Source organism: Monodon monoceros, unplaced genomic scaffold, assembly GCF_005190385.1.
Source record: "Monodon monoceros isolate NGI ecotype Baffin Bay Population unplaced genomic scaffold, NGI_Narwhal_1 Super_Scaffold_16, whole genome shotgun sequence".
Classification (NCBI taxonomy): Eukaryota; Metazoa; Chordata; class Mammalia; order Artiodactyla; family Monodontidae; genus Monodon; species Monodon monoceros.
In genome coordinates this window covers 88,640,896-88,660,627 of record NW_021703772.1, presented here as the reverse complement: position 1 = coordinate 88,660,627, position 19,732 = coordinate 88,640,896, and the positions used below count along the sequence as shown (strand labels likewise).

The 19,732-nt window shown below is 33.6% G+C and overlaps 1 protein-coding gene across 1 annotated transcript in view; it reads right to left on the bottom strand.

The window, feature by feature from the left end:
• Positions 1-19,732, bottom strand: part of LRP1B (LDL receptor related protein 1B) — a 1,820,879-nt gene that overhangs the window by 618,739 nt on the left and 1,182,408 nt on the right. The window contains exons 24-25 of the mRNA XM_029226108.1: positions 6,634-6,831; positions 4,910-5,114 (exon numbers count right to left, since the gene is read on the bottom strand). Coding sequence (XP_029081941.1) covers positions 4,910-5,114; positions 6,634-6,831 — 403 coding nt within the window. The remainder of the gene's footprint in view (positions 1-4,909; positions 5,115-6,633; positions 6,832-19,732) is intronic.

Sequence of the window (19,732 nt, the reverse complement as noted above, 5' to 3'; positions counted from 1 at the left end):
CAGAAATAGACACTGTAGACTTTCAAATGCATGTTTCTAGTGGACAAAAATGTATGGCTTGGGACACTCTGAGGAATTATAAAATAAGTGGTCCTTTCATTTCTTCACCAAACATAGCAGTATTAAGCTGTTTCTTCTGCAGTGGTCACTAGAGTCCTATCTTTTGTTAATTTAGGTGGGAAATTTCCAACACTTTTTATAAAATACATGTTCTAGAATTAGTTTCCTTAAAAATATTCTTAACCTTGACAATAGTCAGTTAACAATCAATTTTAAAAGTTAATTTCAAGGATCATTGTTTCATAAAATTCTAGGCACTCTTTTGTACACTTTACAATGTGGTATTTTAAAAGAATCATTTTTCCCTTATTACTTTCTTTTTATGGTTAAAATGTATTAGCATTTCAATGACTGCATTATTTCTTCAAGTATACAAAGAGTGAATATCCCTTCTTACAGGACGTATGGAAATGTTCAACCATGATTGCTTTTAAAAAAGAGACTACAGTCTACTGATTCTATAGTTCCTGCATTCACAGGTTAGTCTGTATCAGGATTAAATTGGGTAAATGGACCATGAACAACTTGTACCATTATGGGCATGAAAGAGCTATTATAATCTATCAGGTCAAGGTGCAGAAGGTGAAAATAAAGGATCTTGGCAAAAAAAAGAGGTTATCTATAATCTTTAGGCCTTCTGAAACCAACAATGTTATTAGTTTCATTTAGAAACGTGCCCAGATAAAATTAAAATTTTATTTAGATGTCTCACTAATCTTCACAATTACTATATCTGCTTTCACCAGCTGCAATGGTTATAGCAGAGTCCATTTATTATGACAAATGAAAACTAAATACCAGCAAAGAAGCAAGAAGACACCATGCAGTTACAGGAGCATAAAGGCAATGCAAGTTCAAGAACTGAAGTGAGTACTCTGTAGATTCTGAACTCCCTGGTGCTTGTTACTCCCTAATAATAAGCTTGATGTTTAGAGGAGATTCAAGTACTATTTCAGGTCACTGCAGCAATAAGTGTATTCCTTTAAAATGGAATGAAAGAAAAATAGCTCCTCCCTAAGATTCCCGATTTAGCATCTTGGAATAACTTGTCACTTGGGACACTGGGTCAAAACCCAGAATACTGTAGGAATGTGACATGATAGCAAACATGTCTTATAATGTAAAATGAAGGTCTGTGGCTTCTATGTTGAGGAAGCAAAGTATTGATTAAAGCATTTCTTTTTTGAGATTTGTTAAAAAAGGCCACAAAGACCTTGACTGCTTCAGAAGATCATGTGATGTAAACGTGTTTTATCGGTTTAATGTTATAGCCTGCTTTTTTTCTCAGCTGTGCTGAGGGAACAAAGTGGCTGGTTGCAAACTTTTTCTTTCATTCATTATTGTCAAAGAAGATGATAGTATTGCCCATTAGCATATTTTACTGTATACTTCACTCTTTAAGGTGTATCCTTGAGTTCCGGTAAGTTTCATGTAAAATAAAGGTCTATTCATATGCATTAATTTACTGAACAAGCACTTACTGAGCACAATTATATATATTAAGGGCAGTGAAGGATTTCATAGACATGGAAGCAACTCTGCCATCAGAAAGCTTATGATCTAGTAGGAAAGGTAACAGCATTTACACAAACTACATTTCTCGAAAAATTATCCAGTGGGTTTATCCTAAAATAAAATTTTTCAAAAAAAGTTTAAATGTCTTTGGAGTTTAAATGTCTTACTTATTTCATCAATAATGTGAGAAATAGGGGAATACTTATTTTTACTAGTCTCTCAGCCTACTTTATGAAAGGTCCAATGTTTAAAAATGTCTATGAACTTTTCACCAAAATATCCAATAAACCTGAAAATAAATTTTAATATTTGCACTACATTTAAAAAATTTAATTGCTATATTTTAAATTTAAATTTACAACTGGGATCTAAAGGTATTCACATGAACCTCATATTTAACCATATCAATCCTTTATAAAATAATTTTTAATAATAAAAATTCTATCATATCATATGATACCCAAACCTGTCAAACTTTTAATTTATTCCTAGAGTTAGTGAATTGGTACTGCCATTTGAACTTTGGTCATTTACGCCAGAAACAATTTTACAAGTGCTATTTCTTCACCCATTAAATAAAATTATTACCACTGTAATTATCTTAATTAGCCTCACAATTTCGTAGTAGCAATGGAGGACATCAACTTTCTCAGAAGCATTATCAAGTTTTCCCTCCTCAGAGGCTAGCTTTCTATACTAACTTTCAACTCTTAGAGAATATTTTACTTCTGGAAATCCCCTTATACCACTGAAATAGTGCCTGATATTTTCATTTAAATAGCATTTGTGGGTTGTGTGCCTTTTGCGTTTCTGTTTTCTTTTTCTCTTCTCAGGTTGGCTATTCCCCAAACAAGCTGAGATAAATAAGTTTATTCTAAGCATTGTCAGTTCCAAGCTATAGGAAAAGAAGCTTCAATTCCCAGATCTACTGCTTTGCTTGATCAGACTATTTTCAAGATTTTTATACACCTGTTTTATTTATTTGTTTTTTTCTCTCTGTGTGCCATTTGTTTTTTTTGGGAAGCAGTTCTCCTACCATGTTGGTATACTTGCTAAAATTACAACTTTCTCCAAAATACCACTTTCCCTTATACAGAAAGTTTCTCATGCAGATACGGTGCTGGTACAACATAGATAGGTCTAATAGGTGAAAAGTTCACACCAGTAGCTGTTACACTGAGGGTAAAAACCTCTGTTGATGATGGACCTCTGTGGGAAGTAAAGGGTCAAGATTGGCAATCTACTCGTAACCTCAGGGAGAGTCTGTTTGAAAAAGGGAATTTTTCATTAGACACAGATGACCTCTTCCTAGTGAACTGTTATTACAGGAGGTAATGAGTGAAATGGGCAAAGCGTAAACCATGTAAACTGGAGGACATACCTCCAGGCTAGAAGATACAACTGCCTTACTTCACTCTGTATGACAGTCTCTAGGTCCATCCACCTCACTACAAATAACTCAATTTCATTTCTTTTTATGGCTGAGTAATATCCTATTTTATATATGTGCCACATCTTCTTTTCCATTCATCTGTCGATGGACACTTAGGTTGCTTCCATGTTCTGGCTATTATAAATAGTGCTGCTATGAACATTGCATGTGTCTTTTGAATTATGGTTTTCTCAGGGTATATGCCCAGTAGTGGGATTGCTGGGTCATATGGTAATTCTATTTTTAGTTTTTTAAGGAACCTCCATACTGTTCTCCATAGTGGGATGGACTCATATACACTACCAAATGTAAAATAGATAGCTAGTGGGAAGCAGCCACATAGCACAGGGAGATCAGCTCGGTGCTTTGTGACCACCTAGAGGGATGGGATAGGGAGGGTGGGAGGGAAATGCAAGAGAGTGGGGATATGGGGATGTATGTATATGTATAGCTGATTCACTTTGTTATAAAGCAGAAACTAACACACCATTGTAAAGCAATTATACTCCAATAAAGATGTTTAAAAAAAAAAAAAGATACAATTGCTGCTCTGTTGATTGTGGCCAGATCTCCCTACTTTTTTGAAAGAAGCCAGAAATCCAGAGTTGTATACAAAATCTTTCAATATTTTAAATTTTGGCAACTAATTCAAATAAATGTCAAACTCTGTGGAAGGTAAAACAAACACAGCAATGAGAGTTGCCAGTTTGGAGCCTTGGTCTAGACAAGCTGCCTTGTCCCTTTAATTTCTGTATCTGAATTGAGGAAAAGGAAAACAAACAGACTTCCCAATCTATTGATTTCTGGGTCTTGGGCATAAACCAGGGCACAAAGCAGAGAGTGTGGGCCAGGAAGCTGACTTAAACACAAGGCTCCCTTTTCTCTCTTCTTCATCTCATTAAAGTCCCTCCTGGCTGACTCCCCCCTCGCCTTGGTCCTCCCTAGACTTTGTATTACTTAAAGGTACAGAGCCAAAAAAAATTTCCTTTCTACCATCCTTTAGACTTGACAATGATTTTGGATTAACGAAATAATTACCAAAGAAATAAACAATTAACAGCAAGAGCAAAGCATTCCCATGTAGATGAGCTATATATTATCTTCCACATTTTCCCAGCTCCTCAAAACAACCTAATTATAAAGAAATTATTATCCCTGACTTACAAAAGAGAAAACTGAAATCTAAGGGAAGACAATCCACTGTCTCTCTTCTGCTCTTTCACAAAGGAACACAGGGAAACAGTGGGGGCAATAACCTGAATTATACATTTGACCTTGTTTTCCAGAATCATGTGTCTTGTCCTTCAAATATCCCAGTAGTTAGCATCTCAATACTGGACTCTTTCAAGCTTATTCTAATATTCTTTCAAACTAACTCCAAGTATATACAAGTATCAATATAGATATAGGGTGAGGTGGTTAACATTGGTGACTGTTTGGACCAAACACTGTGGTTTGCAACCCTTAGAAACAATTACAGCATCTCTTTGGCAGGTCAAAAAGAAATTCATTAAGTTACTGCTTAAAATAGAGTTACAATAGCTTCCAAAGGGGCTGAATGCCCTCATTTAGAAAAAAAAGTTCTATCCTCTAAAAGTACCTATGTAAGCAATCCTATAATAAAATTCATGGTAACAAACTAAAACTGGTTGAGATATATCTATATTTATAGCTATGTATATATAGATATATGTACTCACACACACAATTATGTATGTAATTGTATATGTACATATAAACACACACATATATACACAACTATGCACAAGTATATATACACACATATTTACATGCACAAAATAAGCACTATGACTCATAATTTATGAGATAATAGAATTCAGTATTAACTTGAAAGATTATTTTTTATGCCAAAGTGAATCTGTGAAACGCAAACTTCTTTACCCATATCTTGGGTCCAAAGCGATGGCCCTGGGGTGTTCCATAGCTCCTGCTATGAGTGTAGTTCTTAAGGAACCATCTAGTTTGGCCACTTCGATTTGGTCCAGATTGCTGTCTATCCAGTATATGTTGCCTGCTATCCAGTCAACTGTTAGTCCTTCTGGGGTAGCCAGGCCATGCTCCACAACCACTTCAATGGCACTGACACCTACAAAAAAAGAGAAGCCAACACTTGCACACATTCAAGGAACATGTTAAACACAAAGGAAAAAGCCTACTTATTAGCAATATGAAGTACTTAACATGAGATTAACCTTGAGAGATATAGTGCAAAAGTGTTACCTGGCACAGAGGAAACTAAGAAGGCCCCAAATTTAGAATCACTGATCTTTCCCAGCAGAGTTTTTTAATCTCTTAAATCCTTTCAGTGACAGTATAACAAAATTTTAAAACAACTCTGAGGCTAATAACAATGTTTAGGTTGCAAAAAAGTTATTTCGTGCTTCTGACTTTTTAGTCAGAACAAGGGATTTTGGAAATAATAATGATGTGCTGGTTAAAATTGGTGCAATTTAATTCAATGTTGATCTTCAGGGGTAGAATAAAAAGAAAAAGTCCACCTGGGGTAACATGCATCATAGCTAGTCAGCACCCACTCTTTTTTTGAAGCATGCCTGATAAGATCACTCTTGCTGCGTTTAACCTTAACAAAAGCCCCAAATCACCCACCTCCACACCATAAGCCAAGTTTTATGGCTTGCATGTTATATATCCTGCAAGCCATAAGACTTGCAGGATATAATATGTTTGCAAATAAGAGAAGAAGGCAGTAGTGTGGTCTAAATAAAAATAGGCAATTTGGTAATACCCAGCACTATTCTTATTTATCCATTCCTTAATTTATTTTGGAATTAAATATATATATATATATTTAAAAAACAATCCTTTTTCTAATAGGATCGCTCTTTATAATTTATGACATTGCCAGTGCTTTTGTTAGACTTTTTAATAGTGTGGTTTTTTGAACAGTTAACCATCTAAAGTCATGGATCTAAATCCATCATTTGAAGTCAGTACCTTGCAATATGACACAGTACCTTGCAATATCACAGATCATAATTATATAGTGTGTTCAAATACTGTATTTTTCCAAAATTGTATAGGTGATTTAAGGAGGAATTTAGATGGTGATAGAAATTCCTGGCCTTTGGAATGCTACACAGATCTAAAATTTTCAAGAGAATTATTACGTATATTAATCTCAAGGCCTTGCTACTAAAGAATGGCCTAGATTGGAGAAAAGAGATGTCAAATCATGGGAAAAAAATATTTAGCTCATATTTGTAATCTTTGTAATAATTCATTATTACTTTGAATTATGCTGAAAGGTGAAAACCAAATAAAACACAAGCTACGTTAACTGACAAAAATATGACTACTAGTATGTAGGAGACAGTGCTTTTTTTTTCTTGTAAATAAATTTCTTCACCGAGTATGCCTGAAAAAGTTCACAACTTGAAAATGGTGTGAACGGTACAGGCCTTCACCACTTCTCTCCCCTATCTTCACACATACACTTCACATCCCTGGTTTTACACATATGAGGGAGAAGATGAAGAACCAAAGGCCAAAGATTAATCAAAATTCCTTCTGATTACAGCATACTTTTCTGGAATTTTCAGTTAGAAATCAATCTGAACGTTAAGTCAACATTGTAATAGGTGTACCTCCACTTTCAGAAAGCTTGCCCCGGTATATTCTGTCTTCTACAACATCTGTCCAATAAAGTAAACTTTGATTGAAGTGAAAATCAAGTGCTATTGTGTTTCTCAATCCAGGAACAAGTAAACTATAGTCTCTTTTATGAAGATCAATCCTTCTGATCTCATGGCGAATTGAAAAGATGATGAATGCTTCAAAAGGATCTGAAAATAAATTTATTTTAATAGGCTTATGAAAATATTTATAGGCTTAGTAAGTGGAATAAAGTGCTTGAGGTCAAAATCCATTTATTTAAAAGTATAATTTATTATGTAATTTTCTCTCACTAGAGGAACAATTTCTTTTAATCCAAAATGTAAAAGAAACTTGAAAAACTTACGTTTATTTGTATTTATTAAAATAACATATAAATGTGTCTTTATTCTTTGAATTTTTATACACCTGATTCTGATTTTAAAATACAAGAATTGTTGCAATTCCAAGACAAATGTAAGACTTTCTGTTTTAAAGTAGTTTCAGCTGACAATCTAAACTTCAGAAACATCACCATAGGAATTGCTAAGAGGTGAATAAAACTAACGCTGCCACTCTTAGCCCATCACATGACTCTAGATCCATAAAGGAGAGAGATTCAACAAAAAACTATTATTGGGCTGATAATTAGTGAATACTCTCCATGAGGGAAGATGGTGGCTCTCTCTACAACCCAAGAAGGTCATGTCTACAACTCTTCCCCCACTAGTTTTTAATCCTGGGCCAGGCCTGAGTAGGGAGAAACAGAAAAAGCTTTGAAAACAAATATGAGATTAAAGTTTTATATTTTTGTACCTAAAAGAAAGAATTTTTAATACCCCAAAGTTAAAAAAATTATGTTATCATTTTGAAATGTATTAAGTCCTATACCAATTACCATTGGACATACTAATATGGGTTAGACATGAATTCACTTGATGAATATACATTTTGAGGGAGGGATCCAGGTTCACAAAGATTTCTCCTGTTTCCATGTTAGTGCCACCCTTTTGTGCTTTTCTTTAGGGAAATTGGTTTTCCTATCCCAAGTCTATACATGTCTGTGAATGTGAGCTGTTATAATTATCCCAGGCCAAAGTGGTTGACTCAAGAGGTGGATGTGAGATCTAAGTCAGGAAGACGGGTTTGTAAAATTCCAGAGAAGTTTTCAAGCTGAGGGGAAAGAGTCTCTTTTCTTCTATGGTCACAGATTTCTCAGCCTAGTGTTGTCAGTTCATGCCCTTGTAGTTTGTGTAAGTCTACTCATGGTATTGTAGGAGAAGAGAAAAAAAAGCCTCAGAAACAGAAGCAGTGATGACCAGGGGAGAGACCATGATGTCCTAAGGACATTCAAATCTGTAGTTCCAATTACCCCTAAGACTAGCTCCTTCCTTCAAATACCCTATACGCTTCTCATACTTTCAGTATATGAGCCAATGCACTTAACTCTATTCAACTTCATTTGAACTGGGATTTTGTCAATTGCAACCAGGTTTACTGTTCTTATTAATCTTATTTCCTCAGAGAGGTCTTTCCTGATCAGTTATCTAATAAAAGCACACCTCCATTATTCTATACCATCATAGCCTATTTATTTTTTTTGAGATACACTTTAAAATCAATATTTCCGTGTTTGCCATTGATCTTCCTCACTGGATTATAAACTCTCTTAAACAGGGATCTCATCTGTCTTGCTCATTATACTGTCCCTAACACCTAGCACCAGGGAATACATAGTATATACCAGGTCTTAGATTAGAAGGTGCTGGCTGCCTTGGTGGAGAGAAGTCACCTGCCATTTTTTTTCACTGGAGGTGAATCTACTTTAGGGAGCTCTGCCCAGCACATTAAATAAATGTGTTTTGAGTGATTAAATGTGGAGAAGAGTTGAATCCATCCTAAGAGACCATCTGACAGCTAGCATGGGAGAGATGCTGCCACAATCAGCAGAGTCATTTACTTGCCCTTCAGCTGATCACATAGTATAAGCAAGCCTGGCCATGACCATAAGAACTGTCCAGAAATCCTGAGAATTTGTGAGCAAACATTATGTAGATTGTTGATATAATACCTAATATCATTTAGGTATTATGGATATTTATTGCATAGTATTATGGTGTTTATTGCACAACGTTACTGTGGTAATAGCTAACTGATACAAGATACCAAACATGTACAAAATAACCAGTTCCAGAAAGCTCCCAATAGAACAAATACTCATAAAATTTAAAATCCAAAATTTAGCGTTTTTACAGTAAAAAAAACCCAAAAGGTTGTGTTAGATGCACAGTTGTTTAAAAGAAATAATAACTAATTTTGGATCAGCAATCCTTATTTGATTACCTGCTTTGGCTGTGAAACAACTATTAGCTTAGAAACATTCTTTATCTTTTCAGGAATTAAATGTCCTTACCTGTAAAATGAGGTTAACAATAACCACCTTTCAATCTAACTTAAACTGTTGCTATCAGAATCCAATTAGATGACGTCTGCAAATTTGTTTTATAGGCTGAAAATCATCACAGTAAACACAAATGTAGCAGTAACTGTGATGTAGTCAGCAAGTAACAGACTTGGAGTCAGAAACTGTGGGTTGACAGAGCTCTGCTATCAACTAGCTGTATAAATTTGAGAAATTTACTCAGACCCTCTGATCCTCAATATTTTAATTTATAAAGTGTATAACATACTAAGTTATCAGGATAATTGACAGTTAAAAGTGTGAATACTTAATAATATCTTAATAAATATTTAATAATTATTATGACTATTAAGTTCCAGAAATCGCTCAAAGGAATAAGCAAAAGAGATACTGCGTAAGAGAAAAGGTTGGATGATGACACACCAAAAATAGTCAGATATTTCTTAGCATATGCTGAAACTAGGGACATTACAGCTCTGAAGAGCCTCCCCTTCCTTTGGCTTATAGTTTGTTTGCCCTTAGTTAAGTAGTAAATTGTAGGTGCAGCAGCTACTTGCTAGAGAAGCTTATATTGAATAATGTTAAAGAACACAGTTTTTAAATCACAAAATGACTGCTTCTTCAAAAGTATCTACTTTTCTTACATACATAAATGTGTTATTTTATTTTTAGTATGCTAGAATGAGGAAAGCCTTTCTGAGTTTGATACAAATCATAGAAGACCTAAAGAAAAGAATGAATTTTATTGTTACTGAAGAAATTGTAGGAGAAAAAACAATGTAAAAAATGTCAAAAGACAAAAGGCAAACTGGGTAAAATATCTGCGATATAATAAAGGATTAAATTATTTAATACATATGAGCTCCTACAAATTGACAAGAAAAAATACATGAATAACGGGGGCAAAGGGTATTAAAAAGAAAATTCAAAGAAAGGAAAATATAAACAACTTTGAAATTTTAAAAAGTATTCAATTTCTGTCATAAAATGATAAATGGATTTTAAAACTATGAAAATATTTGATAAGACACTGTTTTGATTAAAATGTAGACAAAAGGCACTCTGGTATATTGATAACAAAAGTATAGCCCCTAAGTAGCATCACTGTGCAATATTCCATCAAAAGTTTATATATATATTACACTATTTGATCAAGTAAGTCCATTTGTAAAGATAGAGTTGTACATATGATAATTTGCAGATGAAGATGGAAATCCTTTGCAATATCATTTCTGGTAGCAAAAGATTAAGCAACATTAATATTCCTCAATAGATGGCTGCATAAATAATGTATGATAGGCACAGGGTGTAATATTATAAGGCCACGTAAATGAATGTGATTAATATGCATGTGCTGATGTGGAATAACTTCCAATATTTTGTAAGTTGAAAACAGCAAGATGTGAACTGTGTGCATGATATGCTACCATTTAAGTTAAAAAATAAAAGATTTTTCTAGACCTATGTGATGGTAAATCACAGAATACATCTTAAAAGATTAATGAAGGAATGCTGTTACTTCTGCCATGGGAACTGGTGATGAGTTCAGGAGTGGGAAGAAAACTAAGTTTTACTTTATTCGGCATAGGTTCATTTTTTTTTTTAGCATTTGCATATATTTCCTATATAAATTAATTAGTTTTCTGAATGAAATTTTAAACTAGTAATAGAAGAAATTTCATATCACCTTCTAAGAAATACTCATAAATAAAACAAGAATTGTTTGGGCATGACATATATGCTGAGCATGGTAATTCAGCATATACAAATACTGTAAAACATGCTTTCCCTTCAAGAGAATTCATATTTAAGAGATCGTTTATTGCTCTTACTTTCATGCTCTATTTGAGAAAGTATATTCTCTTGAACCAAAAATTATTGCCTTCTCTGTTACAACTGAGTAGAAAGAAATTTTATAATAGAAGATCTGGATTCTACTCTTGCCTCTGCTAACAATAAAAGGCCATCACGAAAACTGCATAGGTCTAGCTGTCTTGATTTTTTAAATAAATAATTTTGGTGATGTGTTTATTCTAAAATTTTATTTGTGAATAGTCATAAAATATTAATTGCCTTATTAATAAATTAACATTAATATTAGCCAAAAGAAACTTCAAAGCAAACAGCTTTCATAGAAATAAAAAGGCTCACTATTATATGATAATATGAACAGTTTGACAGATAAAATATAACTCTTAAAATAGTATATGCCCAGGGCTTCACTGATGGCGCAGTGGTTGAGAGTCCGCCTGCCAATGCAGGGGACACGGGTTCGTGCCCTGTTCTGGGAGGATCCCACATGCTGCGGAGCAGCTGGGCCCGTGAGCCATGGCCGCTGAGCCTGCGCATCTGGAGCCTGTGTTCCGCAATGGGAGGGGCCACAACAGTGAGAGGCCCGCATACCGCAAAAAACAAACAAACAAACATAGTATATGGCCAATAATAGATTAAAAATATATAAAGCAAAACTTGACATAATTAAATGGAGAAATTAATAAACCCATGATTATACTGTGTGAGTTTCAACCTTAACCCATTCAAACTGATAGAAAAAATTATAACAAATATAATGAGAACCACAAAATAAACACAAAACTCAACACACAGGAAATATATAGAAATTGGTGCCATCAAAATAGAAGGCATATTCTCTCTAAGTACACATGAAACATTTAACAAAATGATCATGTTCTAGTCCACAAAGTAAGTCTCAAGAGATAGCAAAGAATCAAACTAATAATGAACACATGCTCTGAGCACAATGAAATGAAACTAAAAATCAACAATAAAGACTGCTAAGCTCCTCATATGCTTTAAACTAAAAATAATTACTAAACAATTTCTTGACTAACAGGACCTCAAATAGGGAATTCAGAAATAGAGATATTATGGCATCCAATGTATAGATTAAAAACCATGAGACAATTAAAAATTAATGATATAGAGAATAATTTCTAAATGGTGGAGTAAGGACTTCCCAAAATTTTCTCCTCTTTAAAAACAATGAGAATACTAGCAAAATGGTCAAAATTATCTTTCTTCTAAACTCTAGAAATTAACCAAATTCTAGTAACAATCCAGTGAGTGTTTATTAAGAAAAAATGCTGAATATCATTGAGAACAGCAAACTTTGTAGCATTTTAACATGCATCAATCCCAGTTACTCAGCCATTAAAAAGAATGAAATAGGGCTTCCCTGGTGGCACAGTGGTTAAGAATCCACCTGGCAATGCAGGGTACACGGGTTCGAGCCCTGGTCTGAGAAGATCCCACATGCAGCAGAGCAACTAAGCCCACGTGCCACAACTACTGAGCCTGTGCTCTAGAGCCCGCGAACAACAACTACTGAGCCTGTGTGCCACAACTACTGAAGCCCACGCGCCTAGAACCCGTGCTCCGCAACAAGAGAAGCCACCGCACTGAGAAGCCCACGCATTGCAACAAAGGGTAGACCCCACTCACTGCAACCAGAGAAAGCCCGCACGCAGCAACAAAGACCCAACGCAGCCAAAAATAAATAAATAAAATAAATAAATTTATTAAAAAAAAAAAGAATGAAATACTGCCATTTGCAGCAACATGGATGGACCTGGAGATTATCATACTAAGTGAAGTAAGTCAGACAGAGAAAGACAAATATCATATGATATGTTTACATGCAGAATCTAAAAAAAAATGATACAAATGAACTTATTTACAAAACAGAAACAGACACACAGACTTAGAGAATGAACTTATAATTACCAGAGGGTAAGGGCTGGGGGGGGAGGGATTGACTGGGAGGTTGGGATTGACCTATACACATTGCTATATTTAAAATACAGAACCAACAAGGACCTACTGTATAGCACAGGGAACTCTGCTCAATATTCTGTAAAATAACCTAAATGGAAAAAGAACTTGACAAAGAATAGAAACATGTGTATGTATAACTGAATCACTTTGCTATACACCTGAAACTAACACAATACTGTTAATCAACTATGCTCCAATATAAAATAAATATTAAAAAATAAATTAATATAAAAAAACAAACATGCACCAATCACGTCTCCCTTTCCCCAGCTTTGTGGCAGCCTTGGACACAGACAGCCCAGAAACCACCAGAGGGGACAGATGGGTTTTGGAGCTCCCCCAAAAGCCCAATCTCCAGGGAATTGTTCAATGGGGAAAGAAGAGTGTTTTCAAGGAATTGTGCTGGGGCTTCCCTGGTGGCACAGTGGTTGAGAGTCCACCTGCCGATGCAGGGGACACGGGTTCGTGCCCCAGTCCGGGAGATCCCACATGCCGCAGAGCGGCTAGGCCCATGAGCCATGGCCGCTGAGCCTGTGCTCCGCAATGGGAGAGGCCACAACAGTGAGAGGCTTGCGTACCGCAAAAAAAAAAAAAAAAAAGAGAAATTGTGCTGGATTTCCACATGCAAAAGAAAGAAGATCAAACTTCATATCATATATAAAAATTAACTCAAAATGTAGTGTAGACCTAAATGTAAGAGCTAAAACTGTACAACTATTAGAAGAATACATAGGAGTATATCTTAATGACCTTAGATTAGGCAATGGTTTCTCAGCTATGACAGTAAAACACAAGCAACAAAAGAAAAATAACAAGTGAACTTCATCCAAAAAAAGAAAAAAAAGAACTTTTGAGCTTCAAAGGAAGGACAACATCAAGAAAGTGAAAAGGTGAAAAAACAACCTACAAAATGGGACAAATTATTTCCAATGCACATATCTGATTAGGGACTTGTATCTAGAATATGTAAAAGACAATTATGACTCAAAACTAAAAAGATAAATAACCCAGTTTAAAACTGGGCAAAGGTCTTGAACAGGCATGTTGTCCAGGAAGATACACAAATGACCAATAAGCATAAGAAAAGATGCTCAACATCGTTAGTCATAAGGGAAAAAAGTCAAGCACAATGAGATACCACTTTGCACCCACTAGGATTACTATAATAAAAATAAGATGGACAGTAAAAACTGATGGAAATTGATTGTGTAGAAACTGAAGCCCTCGTGCATTGCTGATGGGGTTTTAAAATGAAGTAGCCACTCTGGAAAACAGTTTGGCAGTTCCTGAAAACGTTAAATATTGAGTCACCATATGACCCAGCAATTCCATTCTTAGTTTTCACCCAAGAGAAATGAAATGCATGTCCCCACAAAAACTTGTACATAAATATTCACAGCAGAATTACTCATAATAAGCAAAAATTGGAAACAATCCAAATGTCCATCAACTGATAAATGGATAAACAAAATGTGGTATATCAATACAAGAGATTTTTATTCTACAATAAAAGGAAATAAAGTACTGATGTATGCTAAAACATGGTTGAACATTGAAAACATTATGACAAGTGAAAGAAGTCAGTCAGAAAAGACCACATACTCTACGATTCCATTTTTATAAAATGTCCAGAATAGGTAACTCTATAGAGACAGAAAATAAATTAGTGGTTGTCAGGCCTGGGGTAGCGGTTGATGGGGAGTGACTTTTAATGCCTGTGGGGTTTGTTGAGAGGGTGATTAAAATATAATAATATTAGATAGCGGTAATGGTTGTATCGCTCTCTAAATATACTATAAACCACTGAAGTGTATATCTCAATCTATCTGTTATAAGAAAAAAGAAATATGGTAATAAGTGTAGAAATTTATAAAGAGTAAAAAACTGTACATATACTATTTTTAGTTCACTGTTAACTAAAAATCATATATTTTTTACCTCATTCAGATTAATCTGTATAACTATCCTCAGCTCTGAAAACTTTTCCATCTATATAAGGAAAGACAATGTAACATTCTGACAATTTAATGTTTTCCTTCTCTGTGTATTTGTGCTAGTTGAATAAAGTTGAGAATTCATGCATTAAAAATTAACATCTTATTTAAACGCAATAATTCAGAAAATATAAAAAGAATTAACGCAAAGGAATTAGAAAAAATAAAATAACTACAGCAACTGATAAGATAGAGAAAAACAGATTATCAAAAAAAACCAAAGTCATTTGTTTGAAAGATTAATAAAGTATAGATAATCCTATGGCAGGACCAATACATATACAGGTAGATATACATATACATATACAATATATGTACAAACGAACAACAGAAGGAATGAAAGTAGGAAATAATTAAGAATATATAAAATAAAAAGATAGAGTGAGGTATATACTTTAATAATATATGAAAATAGGTAGAAATAAGACTTTTTCTGGAGAAATGTTACCAAAATTTCATATATTTCACAATTTTCATATATTTCAGAAGAACTATAAAATAATTTGATTCAACCTCCACTCTGAAAAAAGCATAGGTGTAAGGGACAGAAATAAGCTTATAAAACAGACTGTTCAAAGGCATCATGGGAATCTGAGAGCGCACAGTACATAGAGATGGCCTGGATCTTTGGAATGGCTTGTAAAAGCTCTTGCTTTGGAGTCAGGAGGAATGAAGCGCAAAAGCTCTTCTCTAACATCTCTTTATCACAAGGCTCTGGGCAAATGAAGTAACCTTCTGTGTCTCAGTTTCCATAGGTATAAAATTAGAGAATTAATAATATCTAATCGGCTTCTTGTGAGTTATAAATAAATTACCTATGACATTTTAGATGCTTGATAAATGGTAGCTATCAGTAATATTATAATTAAATTTAAGAAATTATTTATATGGAGTTTGGGATTAACATATACACACTACCATATAGAAAATAGATAACCAACAAGGACCTACTATTGTATAAAACAGATAACCACAGTGAACTATACTTCATATTTTGTAATAACCTTATTATAAGGGAAACAAATCTGAAAGGCATATATATACATATATAAAACCGAATCACTTGGTTGTGCACCTGAAACTAACACAACATTGTAAATCAACTACACTTCAATAATAAATAAATAAAAATAAAAATAGAAAGAAAAACCAGAAAGGAAAAAAAGAAATGATTCATAGAGGTGGGAGTTTTGAATAGAGTATAGGATTCAGATTTCCAGAGAGAATGTAGAAGATACTGTCATACTGAAAAGTCATAGATGGCAATGAGCAGCGTACATGAAGGAGGTGGTAAAATGAAGTCATATATGTGAAAGTACTTTACATTCTTGGCCATGATGCATTTATTATCATTACTAATGACAAAACCATAAATAATGTGCATGGAGTGGAAACCCACAGTGGAAGACAATGAAACATCAGATTGGAGAGATTAAATGAACAAAAATGAAGAAAGCCTTTAATGTCAGGCTGAGGATATGAGGTTCTTTTCATAAATAATGAAGAGTTACTTTTAAAATCATGGATGGAGACTGATATGTAAAACTCTCACTTTATTAAGATAAATAAAGGAATGGATGGCCAGATTGTAAACCACCACAGCTTCACTGCCCTGATCTCTTCACCTTTATCTTCCATTATTCCCCAAGGTAGCCCATCTGCTTAACATCACTTTATTCTTTACTATATGTCTGAGCTCTTTTCATCAATTCTCATCTTCCAGATCTGGATTACCCTCTCCCTTAAAAATATTATATTCCTTCAACTTTTTGATATTTTACTTCTCACAAACTGTAGAAACAAGAGGATGATAAAAAATAGGCTGGAAAGAAGACTGCCATGATCATTACAAATGCCTGGACTGTGCTGTGGCACAGATGCTTTTTTTTTAGAATTAAAGTTTGGGTGCAATAAAAAAATTTTGTTTAAATAAATAAAAAATGGAGTAAATGGAGCTCCAAATCAACTATAACTCAATAAAAAAATATAAAGTAAATGGGGCTCCAAAAAATAAAAAAAGTTTGGGTGATGGACACAGTGTACTGCTAGGTGATCATTATGTTTACGCAGTTTTGTATTTACATCCATGATCTCTTTCTTTAAAAAGATATGTTTTAAAATAAATACATTTATAAAAAAATCTTTTAAAAAATGAGCGATTAAGAACAAAGAAATGTATTGGTGGGTAAATCTAACCTAATTCAGGCTAAAAGAAAATAAAAGGGAGATGCTACAATGTTCTTTCCAATGTTACTAGAAATATGCTGCAAATTTGTAAGTAGGCTACTACCAAACAGCAAAGGAATCAGAGATAGAAAAGAAATGCAGTCAGTAGCAATAGCCTGGGTTTTCATAAGTAAAAAGAAAATACTTCAGAGAAAGGTGATTAATAAATTATGTATTAAAGAGAGAACATGTAAGGCACTGATTAAATAAAGTATCCAGGTACCCAAGAGAAGTGAGATTTATTTTTATTAAATAAAAAAGATTATAAAAATAGTATTTTGAAAATAATTATAGTTAACTAATAAGATGTTAAAAGTGAACTTAGAGAAAATAGAGTAAGTTCAGCAATTCAGCCAATGGCAGAGTGTAAAGAATTTAGGAAGGGATGATTAGAAAGAAATAAGAGAATATGAGACAACTACAGAGGAAAATTCAGGAGGAAAAAAATGGGCGAGTCATGCTTCTAATTTGAGGCATAAAGAGTACTATTATTTTTTATTTTTAAAATGTCAAGAAGAATAAGCACAGATATTGCATTCAATAAAGAGAACACATTTTAAAAGGAAGCACTCAGCTTAAGAATGATGGGGAAAAAGAACAAAAGAAGAGCAAGAAAAAAGAAATTTTACTTTTAAAGTCCAATAATCAATAGTCAATTCATTTTTATTGAACTGTGAATCTGCTGTAGGTTTTTCAAAAAGAAATGATATGAATAAAACACAGTATAAATTTTTTTATGTATGAAAATTGGTTTAAATCAAAAATAAGTTTTAATACCTAACAAAACCTCTATTATCTGTAACAATATAAATGCTGAAAATGGTATTTAAATACACTGTATGTTGAGGAAGGGATAAATTACCAGCAGGTTAAAGTTTCCATGTAAGAAAAGCTCTGTACTAACTTTAAAAGGTAAAATATACTTTTGCTTCTCTGTCAAATTATAAACAAAGCCAGGTGTGAAATACAGCAATCTTAACAGTGAGAAATGATATGGTACTATTAGAGTTTCTGTCTAAGCTGAGGGTAGAAGGGGTCAATTCCATTAGAAGAATTATCTTTGCACCTGGTAAATTATATTCAAATGTTGAATCGTTCTAATATTCAGCTTGAGTTGTGATTGATTTCACAGAGTACAAAGCCACTATAATAAGTCAATCATTTTGTCATCTGTATCCAAAAACCAGACATAGAGCCAATTCTCATGTAAAACATGATTATAAATATATCTGAGGTCAAAGTTTGATCTATCATTTCCCTACTCCAAACATGTATATGAAATGGCTATTTTTATTACAACAAACTGCTATTTTTTTTCAGCTTCTCATGCCAATTACGTTGTGCAAGAACTTTGAAGGAGAAAGAGTTAGATAAATGTTTGTGAAACTTATGCCTCTAGGACTCAAATTTTAACAGCTAGGAGAAAACAACTACAAGACAACATTTGAAATAAAATAAGAAAATAATTTAACATTCTCTGAAAAAAATCATGTTTTTAATTGCATATTATTTTATTGGATACTATGTAAAACACAAGAGAAAAATCTATAACTTGATTTCTGACTTCAAGATGCTTATTACTTTATTGGAGAAGTAAAGAGCAAAGGAAGAAGATAGAAATTAAAAAAGCAAATTAAAAATGTGACCACATATTTTCTTGGACAAATTCTAGATATAGAAAGGAGAAATAAGTGGAGAGCAAGAATATTTGGAAGAAGACTCTATTAAAGAAGAAAGATTTGACCTAGTAGGTTTTAAAAAATATCCAGGATTTTTAGAGACAAAGAGGGAAAGTACAATGTAAGTAGAAGAAACAAAATGAAAAAAGTTTATGATGTATGGATTCTTAGGAGCCTGATGAAGCCTGGGTACTCCTAATCAGAAATTTTTAAAGACTACAAAAACAGTAAGAAAAAAGTAAAAAAAAAAAAAAAAAAATTTACATAGAAAAAAGTATCAAATATATTCAAATACAATTATCAAAATTAAAAAAACCCAATTTTTGATGGAGTAATATATGTACTTTTTAAAATTAATGCATTCAATAACAAGATTGAGCAGTGGGTCTAATGACTCCCATTATTGAAGTAGCAGTGGTTTTCAAAGCCTGAACATAAGTGATATTTTGCAATATTAGCAACAACTTTAACATGATATGAATATGCCTATCACTTCTATTGGAAACACAGTCATAGCTGCTGCTAAGAACTGGTCTGTGGTATACATTCACAACTGAAAGAAATGTTAACCTTCAGTGAGAAATTAAAGAAAATAAAGGTGTAAAATTTTCCCTAACAAACTTCATGGACCCCTTCAATTCTATCCATGGACCTGTAAGTGTCCTGTGACTCAAATTAAGAATCTGGAGAAGACAGTGGGAAGCCACCATTCATTAAGCACCTAATGGGTATAGGGCACAGCAAAAAGTGCTTCATGTTATTCTTACAGCATGTTGTAATGGGAATTGATATTTGAAAGATGAGAAAACTAAGGCTCAAGGAGTTTTAGGTAACCTGCCTGCAGCCACATACATAATGAATGCCATTTATAGGATTAGAGTTCAAATTTCAGATTCCATAGCCTTTGTTTGCTTTTCCTACTGTGGAATATGATCTAGAGAATCAGCAGAATGTCTTAAATGGACAATCAGAAGAT